General features: G+C 40.3%; 1 protein-coding gene across 1 annotated transcript; it reads right to left on the reverse strand.

Moving 5' to 3' along the window:
* Positions 1-437: 437 nt before the first annotated feature.
* LOC110815588 (arogenate dehydratase 3-like) lies at positions 438-2,228 on the reverse strand. Its single transcript, XM_022043426.2, has one exon. The coding sequence runs from the start codon at positions 2,014-2,016 to the stop codon at positions 730-732; it is 1,287 nt and encodes a 428-aa protein (XP_021899118.1). The 5' UTR covers positions 2,017-2,228; the 3' UTR covers positions 438-729.
* Between the last annotated feature and the right edge of the window lie 13,508 nt (positions 2,229-15,736).

The following is a 15,736-nucleotide window of genomic DNA, read 5'->3' on the forward strand; positions in this document are numbered from 1 at the left end:
AAAAACCTAATTTTTCTTTTAATCTTTATCGTTGAGGTGTAAGATTAAAAGAAGTTATGAAATACGTAACTTTCTTACATTTTCACTCTTTTAAACTTTTTTAATAAAAATATTAAATATTTGATTGATCTTATCTAACCAATAAATAATCTGCACCAGAGTATGCAGTTGTCTCATTCATGATTTACTTGAACAATAAATGAAACATGCAAACCCTCAATTTAGATCAACATATAAATTCTCCATCTAAAAATTTTTTTTAACAAACACTTGATCCACACATGGTGTATAGAGTATAATAAACCAAGATAGATAGATGACAGAAAATACATATATATACATACATACATATTATATAAAAGGTGCAAGTAAGGATGAATGAGTATATTTAATTTCTTGGTTGACTTGGTTAAAAAGGCTGACTGACCACCATGATCGAATAAAATAACTTAAATCTCCATTTCCATGGCCTTCTCTTCGAGGCTCACCAACCATTACTCATTTACAAAAAAACATAAAAGAAAATTCCAGATAAACAAATCCATATTGGCTATGAAAATGGTATTCACATCCAACAATAAGTTGTCTTTGAAAATGTTTGACCCCCATCAAATTAAACAAATCCAAATTCAAAAGGAAAGAATATAAAATTAATTTCCCTTTTCTCAAATAATAATAATGGTAATAATAACAGAGAGGATTGATATGAAAATGATGGAGGGGTCTAAATTAATCGCCTCTGGAAGGGGACCATGGAGTCATATCCATGGGATAGCTACCCAGAACGCGCAAGAAAGAGGTGAACTCCTGTACCTCAGCCAGTGCGTTCTGCGCTCTCACTTCCGCCATGGACGCCTCAAAATCCACATAGAACATGTACTCGAAGTGTTTTGCAGTGCCCACGTTGGCGTCGTCAACCAACCGGATCGGCCGATTCCGGTGGGGTCGGGACTCGATCTTTGTCAGGCTGATGTTGCGGAAGGCGAATGCAGACAGAACTTTGAACAGAACGCTCGTGCCCTTGTCGTGGGCAAACACGATGCTGGTCTTGAATGGCCGGTCTGTGCGCGGGATGATGGGCTCCCGTGCAAGCATCACGAAACGGGTCACGTTCCCGGAGTCGTCCTGGATGCCGTCGGCGAGAATCTGCAGTCCGTAAAGTTCCGCTGCACGGGCGCTGGCGATCGCCGCCGTGTCACGAAGGTTGTTCGCCGCTATGTACTCGGCGGCGCCGGCCGTATCATCGACAGCCTCGCGAGCCACGTTGAGACCCAGTTTGGTAAGCGTGTGCTCACATTGGGCTAGAGCCTGCGGGTGAGAGATGACCCGGTTCAGATACTCCTTTCGGACCCCCGGCAAGGCGAGAAGACAGTGGTGGACCGGGAGCTGGACCTCACCCACGATGTGAAGCCGGTGCCGGAGAAGGAGATCGTAATTTCTATGGATCGAACCTCCGAGAGAGTTTTCAACAGGGAGAACCGCTCGGTCAGCGATCCAGAGCTCCACCGCCTGAAACGCGACCTCAAACTGATCACAAGGAATGGCCTCGCAGTTAGGATAAGCTTTACCGGCGGCGGCTTCAGAGTACGCGCCGGGAACACCCTGGTAGGCGACGCGTAACTGAGAACCGTGCATGGGAGCCGGAGATAGGTCTGTTATGGAGAGCGGCTTCTGTGGCGGCGAACTGGTGTTGGCTTTATTGATCGGAACCAGATTGAGTTCGATAGAGGTCTTGTGGCCGTTAACAGCAGCGACGTGACCGGCGCCAGTAGAAGGTTCAGAGGAGGAGCCAGACTTGTCGGTGGGTTGCTCCTGAGAAGCGACCTTACTGGCAAGAATAGCACAGGAGCTCTGCCAGTCTGCACGGCTAGAACCGACGCCATTGGGGAACTGTACATGGTCGGATCTGTACATACAGTGGAGAGACATTCGGCGAGATTGGTTGAGACGGAGGAGATGACGGCGGTGGGTTTTTACCAGAGGATTCTGGGAAATGGGTGGGGATAAGGCCTGCATCTGGTTAAAAATTGAGAAGAAAGAAAGAAAGAAAGAAAGAAAGAAAGAAAGAAGAAGAAATTTAGCTTGGTGTTCTCTGGGAAGGGAACGTCAAGCTGAGGAGATGAAGAGGGTTGCAGGGGATTTTATATTGGGATAGGAAGGAAGGAGAAGATGGTGTGTGGGCGGAGATGGTTTGGTCAATCTCACACCTACCCCCTCCCCCTTACTCTCCTATTTCACATGTTTCTTCATTCATATAAAATTTATTATTATTTACCTTTTTTGAATTCCACTTTACTTTCCTATATTTTTTTTAATATATATATATATATATACATACTACTTCCAATAATTTCTGGAAATTAAGATTCTCCATTGTTTTTAAGAATAATAACATGGTTTTCACTCTAATTAATTAATATTATTGAGTTAATTTTTCTGACATGCTTTTTTAGGAAACTCATTTTAGATTTAATATTATTATTCACGTTTAAGAAAGAGACAAGAACTTTCACCCCTCGTAGTAAGGAATAGTCTTTCCACCCACCTCCACAACCAAAGTCATAATTCAAAAATGGTTACCCTTTTTTTTTTAATTTAATTTTAATTTTATTTATTTATGAACTTTATATTTTAAGGAATTGCATATATTTATTGAAACAATGAACATAATTTTTCTGTTTAAAAAAAAAAAATCAAAAGTTCACTCAATATTTTTATCTTGGAGAAGTGAATCAATTATTGAGAAGAACAAGCAACAAAAATTATTCCTTTAGGTGTCTACACATCTTACCCTTTTCAAACAAACAAAACAAAACACAAAATTAGGGTTGTATCTTTATTGTTAAACAATATCTTTATTGTAATTCATTCTCTTATATTTTCTCTACATAATCAATTAAAACTAAAATGATAAAATCATGTAGTTACAAATAATTTTTTTAAAAAAAAATTATACTAAGAGTACATACCTTAAACTATAAGACAAGATAAATGAATGCTAATAAGATATAAGTAAAAGAGCTTCAGCAATAAGTGAGCAACTGCTACATATGATGGTGGAAGAAGAACACCAGATCGATGCGTAAATGAAGAGTTAGGGTCACTAAGTAGTTATAAAAGAGTGAGATTGGAGGTTGTTTTGAGTAAAAGAGCGAAATTAGACTGGATAAACAAAAGAAGCTCTAGTTTTTTTAGTTTTATGTGATGATAAAGTATTAAAAATTGGGCAGTATCCCCTTGGTACTTTTGGAATGATTTTTTTTTTATTTCAAGAAAAATAAAATAAAATGTTAAATATGTAAAAATTTATGTGCAATTTTAAATAGCAAAACGTTATGCTTAGGTTAGGGTGGATATGAGACGAATAGATCATTTAATCCACACTTGTTTTATATGCATTATGAGTTAACATGAGATTCTTACACTAGTGGCCAAGCAAATAATAAAGTGATGCGTGAGTATCACTCCCAACGAAAATTGTTTTGATGTAACTTATAATTAACTATACTTTTTATATTATTTAAAATATTAAAATAGTGAAATTACTTGATTAATTAATCTAAAAATAAGTAAATTAATTTTTAAAAATTATCTATAGCCTTAGCAAATGTTTTCCAAGAGCTAAAGACATCAACGAATTAATTTCACATGCTTCTGTAACGGCCCCGGAAATTTAAATGAAGATGTATGTATTAAAATCTTAAATATGGAAACGTAATAAAAATTCTGATTAACATCTCTTACACAATAACTAAAAACGTATTCAACATATGAAAGAATGAGCTAATTAAAATAAATACTCGAAATAAAAACTATAAATAGAACTATAAAGTCTTTAGGCGTTTAACTCGTCGTCTTCCTGCGGAACGGGCTTGGGAACCACGTCTTCCTGATTTGAAATGGTTAAGTAAGGAATGAGCTACACTAGCCCAGTAAAGACATCACACTATCTCACTGCCATAGAAGTAAAGGTTAGTAGAAAACAAAAATAATCAATGGAGCATAATTTATAACAAACTCATTTATTAATACTAAAAACCTTTACTGCCCACCTACCTCGGTGAGATTTATGAAAATAACATATGAAAACAAAAGCATTATAACCATCATAAAATCATATATACTTTGTAACATAGTACATGTCATACTTTCGCACTTCAATAATCAAATAAATAATTTTCTATTTTACCAACCTACTAGTATCCATGGGGATCCATAGGGGGTCCCCGCTACACGTGAACTATTAACATTAATAACCTGATTCCAGGGTCATCCCCATACCTCGACCGGTATGGGTGCCAAAATCATAAACCTCAATACTCCGTCCGGTATGAGGGTGAAACAGGTCGTTCCCATATCCCGTCCGGTATGGGTGCCAAAACACATAAGGTCTCCATACCCCGTCCGATATGAGATACCACGTTCCCGGTAGGGTTCTCTACAGACCCGATCCGTCCACCATCTCCCATGATATCTAGTCAGACTATCTACATTATCCATTTATCAATTCACATAACCTTTTTTTTCCATTTTCCTTGGTCTCAATTATCCAATCATACACAAACACGTAAACCAGTAATTGACACCAAACAAGACAACACAACATCGGGTTCACCATAATTCAAACCATAATAAAAGAAATCATGATTCATGCATACGTAACCATAAAATAAATACATCACATACCATACTGCATTAAAGCTGAAAAATAGATCAAACAACAACTGACTAACAAATACACCATATTCGGGCTCCATTAGCAACCTTAAGGAATTATACACATCTATTAATTTATGAAATGCTGTTTTATCATTTATTGAGCTTTAATACCGTGATAGGAAATAGAGTGAGAGATCCTTACTTGTTTCGGGATCTGAAATCGGCTCTACAATGCGCATACGGACTGTCCCTAAATTCCCTTAATTTTCTCTGAGAAACTGAAACGCACTACCGATACCTGCACGTGTCCCAAAAAATCCCAAATCAGACCCAGGGCCCCTTCCCGGCCAATATCAGAATTCTGGCATGGCAGTTCCGCCGTGCTCCGGCGACAGCACCGCCGCCTGTAGCGGCGATCCACCTCGGATTGGCCGTTTTTGGCCGAATTCGGCCAAACTTGCATTGGTTCCTGCGATAAAACAACCCTAGGGCCCTCGGTGGGCCAAAAAATTACGAAAAACTGAGACTTACCAGCAGTGGTGCTCTCGGGTGCGGCGACTTCTCCGGTGCGAGTCGCGGTTTGATGTTTTGCTCCAGTCAACCTGTAGAAAAAATGACGGTGATCACAGTGGTATAAAAATTGCATCAAACAGGAACTGGAAAGGGCTTCATCGGAGGCAAAAACTTAGGGAAGCCGCGGCGGCGCCGCTGGACTTTGGCGGTATTTTTCGGTCGATTGGCTGGTGGTTTGACTCCGACTTGGCCATAGGCGGATTCAGTATTGAAAAACGAGCCAATGGGAGAAAATTTACCTCGTTTGGATGTAAAAAAACCCCTCCGGTGCGGTGGCGGGTGGCGGCGGCCAGCTTCTCCGGCGACTGGTTCTTCTTCTCCGGCGAGGGCATTGGCGGCTAGGGTTTGGGGTCGGGTGTGGGTGAGGTTATTTATAACCTTCCTCTTTTAATCTCAGCCGTCCATCACGATTTAATCTAAACCGTCCGATCGAGATTAAAATGGGATTAAATTTGGGACGTCCATCGCGAGCGATCTGGGCCATCCGTGCGCAATTCAATCTGGGCCATCCGCACGCATGAGATCTGGGCCATCCATGCGCGTGAGATCTGGGCCGTCTGCACGCATGAGATCTGGACCATTCGATCGCGTGCACGCGGATCGCTCACGTGGCTCCGTCCCGCGTGGTCTCCCGTGTCAGCTTCCTTGCCACGCGACGTGTTCTGGTTAGCCGGGGCCGCTGACATGGCTACTAACGTGGCACAACTTTTCTAAATTGTATTTTAACTCCCGATTTTTTATTTTCTTTTCAAAAACACCCCCAGAATCTAAATTTTCACCTCTTTTTCCCAAAATCAATTTCAATTAAATTCCAAAAATAATTTTATCCTATTTTATCATTATTATTATTTTTATTTTCATTAATTTGAATTAAATTAAATTAAAACCTTATAAATTAAATATTGAAAAAATTAAACTAAAATTCTAATATATATCAAAATAATAAGAAAAAATAAAAATAATAAATTGGGTGTTACAACTCTCTCCCCCTTAAAGAAATTTGATCCCCCAAATTTGCCTCTTACTCTTAGTCGAACAAATGGGGATATTGGGCTCTAAAATCTGATTCTAGCTGCCAGGTAGCCTCCCTGGGCGTGTGGTTCTGCCACACGACCTTTACAAATAATATTTCTCAGTTGCAGAGTATCTTGCTCTTTCGGTCCGTGATACCGACTGGTACTTCTTCATAAGATAAGTCCTCTTGAAGTGGAAATGGTTCATGAGCCAAGACATGAGAGGGGTCCAGGTTGTACTTACATAGCGTGGAACATATTGTGGACCTTGGAGAGCTCTGGAGGCAGTGCTAGTCTGTAGGCGGCAATACCAATCCTGTCTAAGATTTCAAAAGGTCCAATAAATCGGGGGTTCAATTTTTTCCTCCTACCGAACCTACTAATTCCCTTGAAAGGAATGACCTTAAGGAACACCCGATCGCTTTTCTCAAACACTAGATCTCTCCTTCGGGTGTCCGCATAACTCTTTTGTCTGCTCTGAGCCGTCTGAATGTTCTTTCTGATTTTAACTATTTTAGACGTGGTCTCCTCTATCAACTCCGGGCCGAACAATCTTCTATCGCCCACTTCTTCCCAACAAATCGATGATCTACACGGGCGCCCATATAACGCCTCATATGGAGCCATGCCAATGCTTACTTGGTAGCTGTTGTTGTAGGCAAACTCTGTCAGGGGTAGATGGTCGTCCCAATGGCCCTCGGAGTCAATGACACATGCTCGGAGCATATTCTCAAGTGTACGAATTATCCTTTCTGATTGTCCATCAGTTTGAGGATGGAAGGCAGTACTAAGAGACAGCTTTATTCCCATGGCTTGCTGAAAGCTACTCCAAAATCGAAAAGTGAACCTGGGGTCCTGGTCGGATACCACTGTTACTGGAACTCCGTGCAATCTGACTATTTTCTGGATATACATTCTTGCCAACTTGTCTAAGGGGTCGGTCATCCTGATGGCCAAGAAGTGGGAAGACTTGGTAAGTCGGTCAACAATTACCCAGATGGCGTCATGTCCTGAACGTGCCTTGGGTAGTCCCGATACGAAGTCCATGGTGATGTGTTCCCACTTCCACTCTAGGATCGGTAAAGGCTGAAGTAGCCTACCCGGGCGCTGATGCTCTGCCTTGACCTGCTGACATACCAAACATTTGGATACAAAGTCGGCTATGTCTCTCTTCATTCCATTCCACCAAAATCGGGGTTGCATGCTTTGATACATTTTGGTGCTTCTAGGATGCATGACAAACTTCGAGCTGTGGGACTCTGTCATGATGTCTCTCTTTAACTCACTGTCATTTGAAACACACACTCCGTCTTGGAACCGGAGTAACGTATCGGCAAATACTCGAAATTCTGAGCTCGCTCCCTGTTCTGTATCAATTGTGCGGGCTACTAGGGGGGGTCGACTGACTGGGCTTCTCTTATTCTCTGGATTAACTCGGATTGGACTGTCAGGTAGCCCAAACATGTGACTCTCTTTAGATCCTGAAGTCGAACCTGTTGTGTGGCCCCAATTTACCTGTATTCTGAAACCATCAAATGGGATAAGATACCTGCATTTTTCCTGCTGAGAGCATCTGCTACCACGTTGCTCTTACCTGGATGGTATAAGATATCACAATCATAGTCTTTACGGAGTTCCATCCACCTTTTCTGATGCATGTTGAGATCATTCTGGGTAAATATATGTTTCAAACTCTTATAATCGGTATAGATCTGAAAGGTCTCTCCGTATAAGTAGTGGCGCCAGGTCTTCAAGGCATGTATGATTGCGGCAAGCTCCAAGTCATTGGTGGGATAATTCTTCTCATGATTCTTTAACTGCCTAGACCCATATGCTATGACATTTCCATGCTACATCAGGACACAACTCAGGCCTAGATAGGAGGTATCACTATAAACTGTATATCCCCCCGATCCACTCAGTAAAGCTAGTACGGGTGCAGTAGTCAGCCGCTTCTTTAATTCTAAAAAACTTCTTTCGTAGTCCTCATTCCACTCAAATTTGGCATTCTTCTTCGTGAGTCGGGTTAGAGGAGCTGCTAGGCTGGAGAATCCTTCAACAAACCCGTGGTAATAACTTGTCATCCCCAAAAAACTCCGGATTTCCTTAACTGATGTCAACTTCTCCCAGCCAAGTACCACTTCAACCTTTTCAGGATTCACTGATACTCCTTCCTTCGATATAATGTGTCCTAGGAAGGCGATCTGCTCAAGCCAGAATCCACACTTACTCAACTTTGCATATAACTTCTTGTTTCTGAGGACTTGCAAAACTTGGGCAAGATGGTGAGCATGTTCTTCTCTGCTTTTTGAGTAGACTAAGATGTCATCGATGAACACGATAACAAATTGATCCAAGAACTCTCTGAAGACCCTGTTCATCAAATCCATAAAGATTGCCGGGGCATTGGTTAGCCCAAATTGCATGACCAGGAACTCATAGTGTCCGTACCTGGTTCGAAAGGCTGTCTTGGGGATGTCTTCTGTTCTTATCTTCACCTGATGGTAACCTGATCGCATGTCTATTTTGGAGAAGACCTGCGCACCGTGCAGCTGATCGAAGAGGTCATCAATTCTGGGAAGGGGATATTTGTTCTTGATTGTAACCTTGTTCAATCCTCTGTAATCAATACACAGTCTCAATGTTCCATCTCCCTTCCTTGCAAAAGTGACTCCGGTACCCCAAGGGGACACACTGTGTCTAATAAAATCACTGTCTTGCAATTCAGTGATCTGTTTCCTTAGCTCTTCCATCTCAATGCGGCTCATGCGGTAAGGAGCAACCGAAATGGGTTGGGTACCTGGCTGTAAGTCTATAGTGAACTTGACTTTTCTGTCCACTAGCAGTCCGAGTAGTTCATCTGAAAACACATCTGGAATGTCTCGGACTATCGGAATCTCTTGGATACAAATTTCCTTCTTGGGCTTGCCTAGTTAGAGAAAATAGCAAGATTAAGGTACAAAAAAAAATTAAGAAAACTTACTATCAAGGAATAAGTACTAAATGATTTTATTAATTTATAAATGGCTCCTCATTGGGATGATTAAATACAACCTTCTTGTTAAAGCAATCTATGGTGGCGTGATGCGCCGTTAACCAATCTATTCCTAAGATTACATCAAAATCCCCCGTGTCTAACCCTATCAGGTCTACACTCAGTTTTCTGTTTGCTATCTCCATGGCACAAACAATAATGAATCAAGTTTATCAGGTGATACATTAAGTTTGGAAGCAAAAACATGTGAAACAAAAGAATGCGATGCACTAGTGTCAAATAAAATATGAGCAATATGGTTACAGATAGTCTACATACCCTGTACCACGGGTCGGCATCGGCATCCTGCTGGGTAAGGTTGTAAACCTTGCCCTGAAAATGAGGTCTTCCTTGGTTCTGGTTCCTCGGGCACTCTCTCACATAGTGTTGGGCACTGCCACATATGCGACATGTGTTGTTGAGGCGGTAGCATGGTCGGTCCCCGTGATCCCTGCCACAGTGCTGGCAGATCTTTCCACGTGCTGCCCCTGGAGTCTAAGGAGGGGCCTGGATCACTGGTCTGGGCCTTTTATTTGGTTGGACCGGCGCAGTAGGTGCTGGTCTGCAGGGTGGAGCTGAGGGTCGGTGACTCCCTGCTAACTGAGGACGGGTGTTGAAACTCCTCTCCACAATCTGTGCCTTTGCTAGAACGACTGAGTATGTCTTGAGCTCCAGTACCAATAAGTGTTGCTTGATTTCTGGGTGGAGGCCCCACTGGAATCTCCTGATCTTCCTGCCTTCATCCATCAATGTCTTCGGGGAGTATCGGCCCAGCTCTAGGAACTTACTAGCATATTCTGATACCGTCATGTTTTCCTGAACCAGCTGAACACTCCATCTGAAGATGTGCTCAGGGAGATACTCCGCATGGAAGGCTGCTAAGAACTGCTCCCAAGTGGCTGGTGTAGGCAGGGTGGTCTACTTGAGCTCCCACCAACGACCTGCTTCCCCTACCAGCATGTAAGAAGCAAGGGCAGTTCTCTGCTCAGGAACCACTCCCAAGGTCTTGAAAGCTCTCTTAGTCTTTGTCAGCCAGTACTGGGCATCTTCGAAAGAGGATCCCCTTGTAAAAGTGGAAGGGTTCAGTCTCCTGTACCTCTCTATGTAGCTTGGGTCGATCAAGGAATGAGCTAGGTCCCGTGGAAGAGGGATTGGGCCCGGCTGGGGATAGACTGGGGGGCCCTGTGGTGGCACCTGCTGATATGGTGGGGGCACCTAATTGTACTGTGGTGGTGTCGGGCAGTACGGTGGCTGGGGCACTGGTTCGTACTGCGGCGGTGGTGCCGGGTGAAACTGTGGTGGAGCAGGCTCATGCCGGAGTGGCTCGGGATCCGCTTGCTGTAGCGGTGGCTCAACCCGTGGTAGTGGGGGAGGTTCGGGTAACTCCCTTCTCTCCTCTCGACCTTGCTGGGCGGCCATGATCCTTTCCAGCATCTCAAATATTCTGTCTACATCTTCCCAAAGTGAATCATCCCAGGCTGCTAGGTTTAGTGGAGGTCTTCCTCTCTTCATTTCATTGCACCTGCATTTCACACGAAAGAGTTGAATAACTATTTATCGGTGGGTATTTCTCTAAGCATTATTGTTTAAGGGATGAGTCCGATGAACGCGGCTCTGATACCAGCTGTAACGGCTCCCTTACACAATAACCAAAAACGTATTCAACATATGAAAGAATGAGCTAATTAAAAGAAATACTCGAAATAAAAACTATAAATAGAACTATAAAGTCTTTAGGCGTCTAACTTGCCGTCTTCCTACGGAACAGGCTCGGGAACCACGTCTTCCTGATCTAAAATGGTTAAGTAAGGAATGAACTACACTAGCCCAGTAAAGACATCACACTATCTCACTGTCATAGAAGTAAAGGTTTGTAGAAAACAAAAACTACCAATGGAGCATAATTTATAACAAACTCATTTATTAATAATAAAAACATTTATTGTCCACCTACTTCGGTGAGATTTGTGAAAATAACATATGAAAACAATAGCATTATAACCATCATAAAATCATATACACTTTGTAACATAGCATATGTCATACTTTTGCACTTCAATAATCAAACAACAGATTTTCTATTTTACCAGCCTACTAGTATCTATGGGGATCCATAGGGGGTCTCCGCTACACGTGAACTATTAACATTAATAACCTGATTCCAGGGTCGTCCCCATACCCCGTCCGGTATGAGAGACCACGTTCCCGGTAGGGTTCCCTACGGACCTGGTCCGTCCACCATCTCCCATGATATCTAGTCAGGCTGTCCACATCATCCATTTATCAATTCACATAATTTTTTTCCCATTTTTCTTGGTCTCAATTATCCAATCATACACAAACACGTAAACCAGTAATTGATACCAAACAAGACAACACAACATCGGGTTCACCATAATTCAAACTATAATAAAAGAAACCATGATTCATGCATACGTAACCATAAAATAAATACATCACATACCATACTGCATTTAAAGCTGAAAAATAGATCAAACAATAACTAACCAACAAATACACCAGATTCGGGCTCCATTAGCAACTTTAAGCAATTATACACATCTATTAATTTATGAAATGCCGTTTTATCATTTATTGAGCTTTAATACCGTGATAGAAAATAGAGTGAGAGATCCTTACTTGTTTCGGGGTCTGAAATCGGCTCTATAATGCGCCTACGGGCTGTTCCTAAATTTTCTGAATTTTTTTCGGGAAACTGAAACGCACTACCGGTACCTGCACGTGTCCCAAAAAAAATCTCAAATCAGACCCAGGGCACTTTTTCGGCCAATATCAGAATTCCAGCACGGCGGCTCCGCCGTGCTCCGGCGACGGCATCGCCGCCCACGGCGGCGAGCCGCCACGGGTTGGCCGTTTTTGGCCGAATTCGATCAAACTTGCATTGGTTCCTGCGATAAAACAACCCTAGGGCCCTCGATGGGTCAAAAAATCATGAAAAACCGAGACTTACCAGCGCTGGTGCTCTCGGGTGCAGCGGCTTCTCCGATGTGAGTCGCGGTTTGATGTTTTTCTCCGGTCAACCTGTAGAGAAAAGGACGGTGATCACAGTGGTGTAAAAATTGCATCGAACGGGAATCGGAAAGGGCCTCATCGGAGGCAAAAACTGAGGGAAACCGCGGCGGTACCGCTGGACTTCGGCGGTATTTTTCGGCCGATTGGCCGATGGTTTGGCTCCGATTTGGCCATAAGCGGATTCAGTATAGAAAAACGAGCCAAGAGGAGAAAATTTACGTCGTTTGGCGGTCAAAAAACTCTCCGGTGCGGTGGCGGGTGACGGCGGTCGGCTCCTCCGGCGAGAGCACTGGCGGCTATGGTTTGGGGTCGGGTGTGGGTGATGTTATTTATAACCTTCCTCTTTTAATCTCAGCCGTCCATCACAATTTAATCTGGACCGTCCGATCGCGATTAAAATGGGATTAAATTTAGGTCGTCCATCGCGATGCGATCTGGGTCGTCCGTGCGCGATTCAATCTGGGCTGTCCGCACGCGTGAGATCTGGGCCGTCGTTGCGTGTGAGATCTGGGCCGTCCGCACGCATGAGATCTGGATCGTTCGATCGCGTGCACGCGGATCACTTACGTGGCTCCGTTCCGCGTGGTCTCCCGCGTCCGCTTCCTTGCCACATGGCGTGTTCTGGTTGGCTGGGACCGCTAACGTGGCTGCTGACGTGGCATAACTTTTCTAAATTACATTTTGAGCCCCGATTTCCGATTTTCTTTTCAAAAATACCCCCAGAATCCAAATTTTCACCCTTTTTTTCCTAAAATCAATTTCTATTAAATCCCAAAAATAATTTTACCCTATTTTATCATTATTATTATTTTTATTTTTATTAATTTAAATTAAATTAAATTAAAACCTTATAAATTAAATATTAAAAAAATTAAACTAAAATTCTAATATATATCAAAATAATAAGAAAAAGATAAAAATAATAAATTGAGTGTTACAACTTCAATTGCATATATTCATATTTATAGTCATGGTTTTTCTTATGCTACATGTGATGAAAAAATCTTTAATCTATAACCATCTTAGTTAAAGTATTGATTATATATTCAATTTGAGATTAACAATTAAATATTCATATTTTTAAGCCTATTCTCTTATTAGTTCACCCTAGATATGTGAAATTCTATATATCTGTTACGACTAAATTTTTCCTCTCAGTTAAGGCTTAAAAGCACCATATGTAACTTGTTAAAAATTTGCCAAACTCCTAATCTTTTTTATGTTGTGTTTTACAAGTGATGTGCACGCAATATTAACATACAATCTGAACTAAAATATACACAATTAGCATTAAAACTTAAACCTAAATAAACTCTTCCTATTTAACCCACAAATAACTTGTAATTGAAATTAAGGTGATTAGGATGAAAGCAAAAAAATTAAAAGATCACAAAAAATCTTCATAAGTTAAAATCAATTCTTAATGCAATAAAATTGAAGAACCTTACAAGCTACAAAACATAGTCTTGACCAAAATTCTTTTATTTCCATAGCATAATAAGAAAAAAATACACATAAAAGAGTGTTATAGGAAATGTCATACTAATCACGATCCTTAAAGGAGTAGAAAATAATCTTAACTCTTATATCTAGCTTAATCCTAAAGCTAAGATCTAATCTAAAGCTAAAATCTAATCGTAATAGGAAAATGAATAATTTATACATGTGGATTAATGAATTCTAAATGGAAACCAATTCTCAATCATAATAGAAAAACGAATAATTAATCAAATATAGTTTAACAAGTCCTATATAAAAACTAATTATCAATCATGTTAAAAAAATAAATAACTAATCCATATGGCGTAAGGAATCCTAATTAATCCATATTACCCATTAGACATTACTATTTAATTAAAATCTTGAACTTAATTTGTCATGAATTTAACCTTGAAAATTCAGCCCAATGACTTATGGGAGATCAATGAGATGTTTCTCCATGTGACTCAATGAATTTGGCCTCCATATTTTATGTCTCTCTAGATTTAGCTCAAGTATTCCTTCTTTGTTGGTCTATTATTGAACGTAAATTTGAAAGGCTTACTTGAGTCTCTTAGTTCGTGATCTAGTGAGTGGCCCACTTGGCATAATGGTGTTTGGCCTATGTGGTCTATATGCTTCTTGAGTTGTGTTTACACTATGTCCATCTCTTTGCGCATGTGCTCTATTATACTTTATGTCTTATACTCTATCAAAGAGGTTTCTTGCATAGTGCATAACTTCCCTTTCAATAATCGTTATACAAATCTCCATTATTATTTGGTGTTGTTTTAACATGCTTTGAAAAGCATCATAATCAGTCAGTCTCTTACTTTTAACAACATCTTCTAATTTTTTACTACACGCGATCTTAATAAAAGAACAGTTAAGGTACCATAATAGTTTAGAACATCAGTTTTGAAAATTCGAACCCTTCTTTTTTATCTTTTGCAATTTTTCTTTAGTGGGGGCCAATTGAGCATGATAACCATATTGTCACAAAAATGCCACCATTAAATCCTCTCCAGTTTTAACCTAAGTCAGCTCTAGAGTTAAAAACTATTTTCAACAATTTTCTATCAAACTCTCATAAACCATATGTTGTTGACTGGAAAGATATTTAATCATCCTCAAATGATATCTCTTCATCTTTACTATTAGATAACTTGTTTCATTATACTTGGAAAATCTTGATGTTCTAAATTTTTCAAAAACAAAAACTCCTGAAATTTAGCTCACTGAAGATAGATCAGTCAACCCTCTAACTTAAGCTCTTGTAATAGCTTGATCTTCTCCTTGATACACAATATATGTTTCAACATTTTTCTTTTCTTTATTTTCATTCTTTGTCTTCTTACTAACCTTATCATATATTTGATTAGTATTAGAGTGTAAGGTGAGTGTTATTCATGGACCAATGAAATAGGTGGTTATACTAGTTATGGTGCCACAGGAACTTCGTCATTTGTGGTTGTCAATAAAAGATTAATAGCTCGGGGGATATCCTTGCTTAGATCAATTATAACATGTTTTCTATGAAATTAATTCTTTGGTTCGTTTCACCCAATTTTTTATCAATGAGATTATCTATTGCTTATTTTTCATGTTTTTAGTTCTTGAACGAGTTAGATATGAGATTTTGAAAAAAAAAATAATAATTTCTTTTTTTTCGTTGATGTACCTTTTCTTTTTAATATATTTATGAAAAATCTAATATTTGAGTTAATTAGATAGGGCCTTTAGTAGGTGTCTTAATCAACTATTGGTTTTATAATTTTTAGCTAAAATCCTCTCTTCGTCACGGAAATTTAATCTCAAATGACAATCAAATAAAATAAAATAAAGAAAATACACAATAATTTTTTTTCTTTCATTATAAGTTCAAGTTCACGTGTTCTTGTTTTTCTTGTTTGAATCTTTTGTTCAAATTGGAGAGCTCTGATGC

The sequence above is a fragment of the Carica papaya genome, chromosome 2, assembly GCF_054855325.1.
Source record: "Carica papaya isolate Zhongbai chromosome 2, ASM5485532v1, whole genome shotgun sequence".
Classification (NCBI taxonomy): domain Eukaryota; kingdom Viridiplantae; phylum Streptophyta; class Magnoliopsida; order Brassicales; family Caricaceae; genus Carica; species Carica papaya.

Bases quoted from the DNA above. Each gene is read 5' to 3' on its own strand.
- LOC110815588 (XM_022043426.2), bottom strand. From the start codon at position 2,016: ATGCAGGCCTTATCCCCACCCATTTCCCAGAATCCTCTGGTAAAAACC.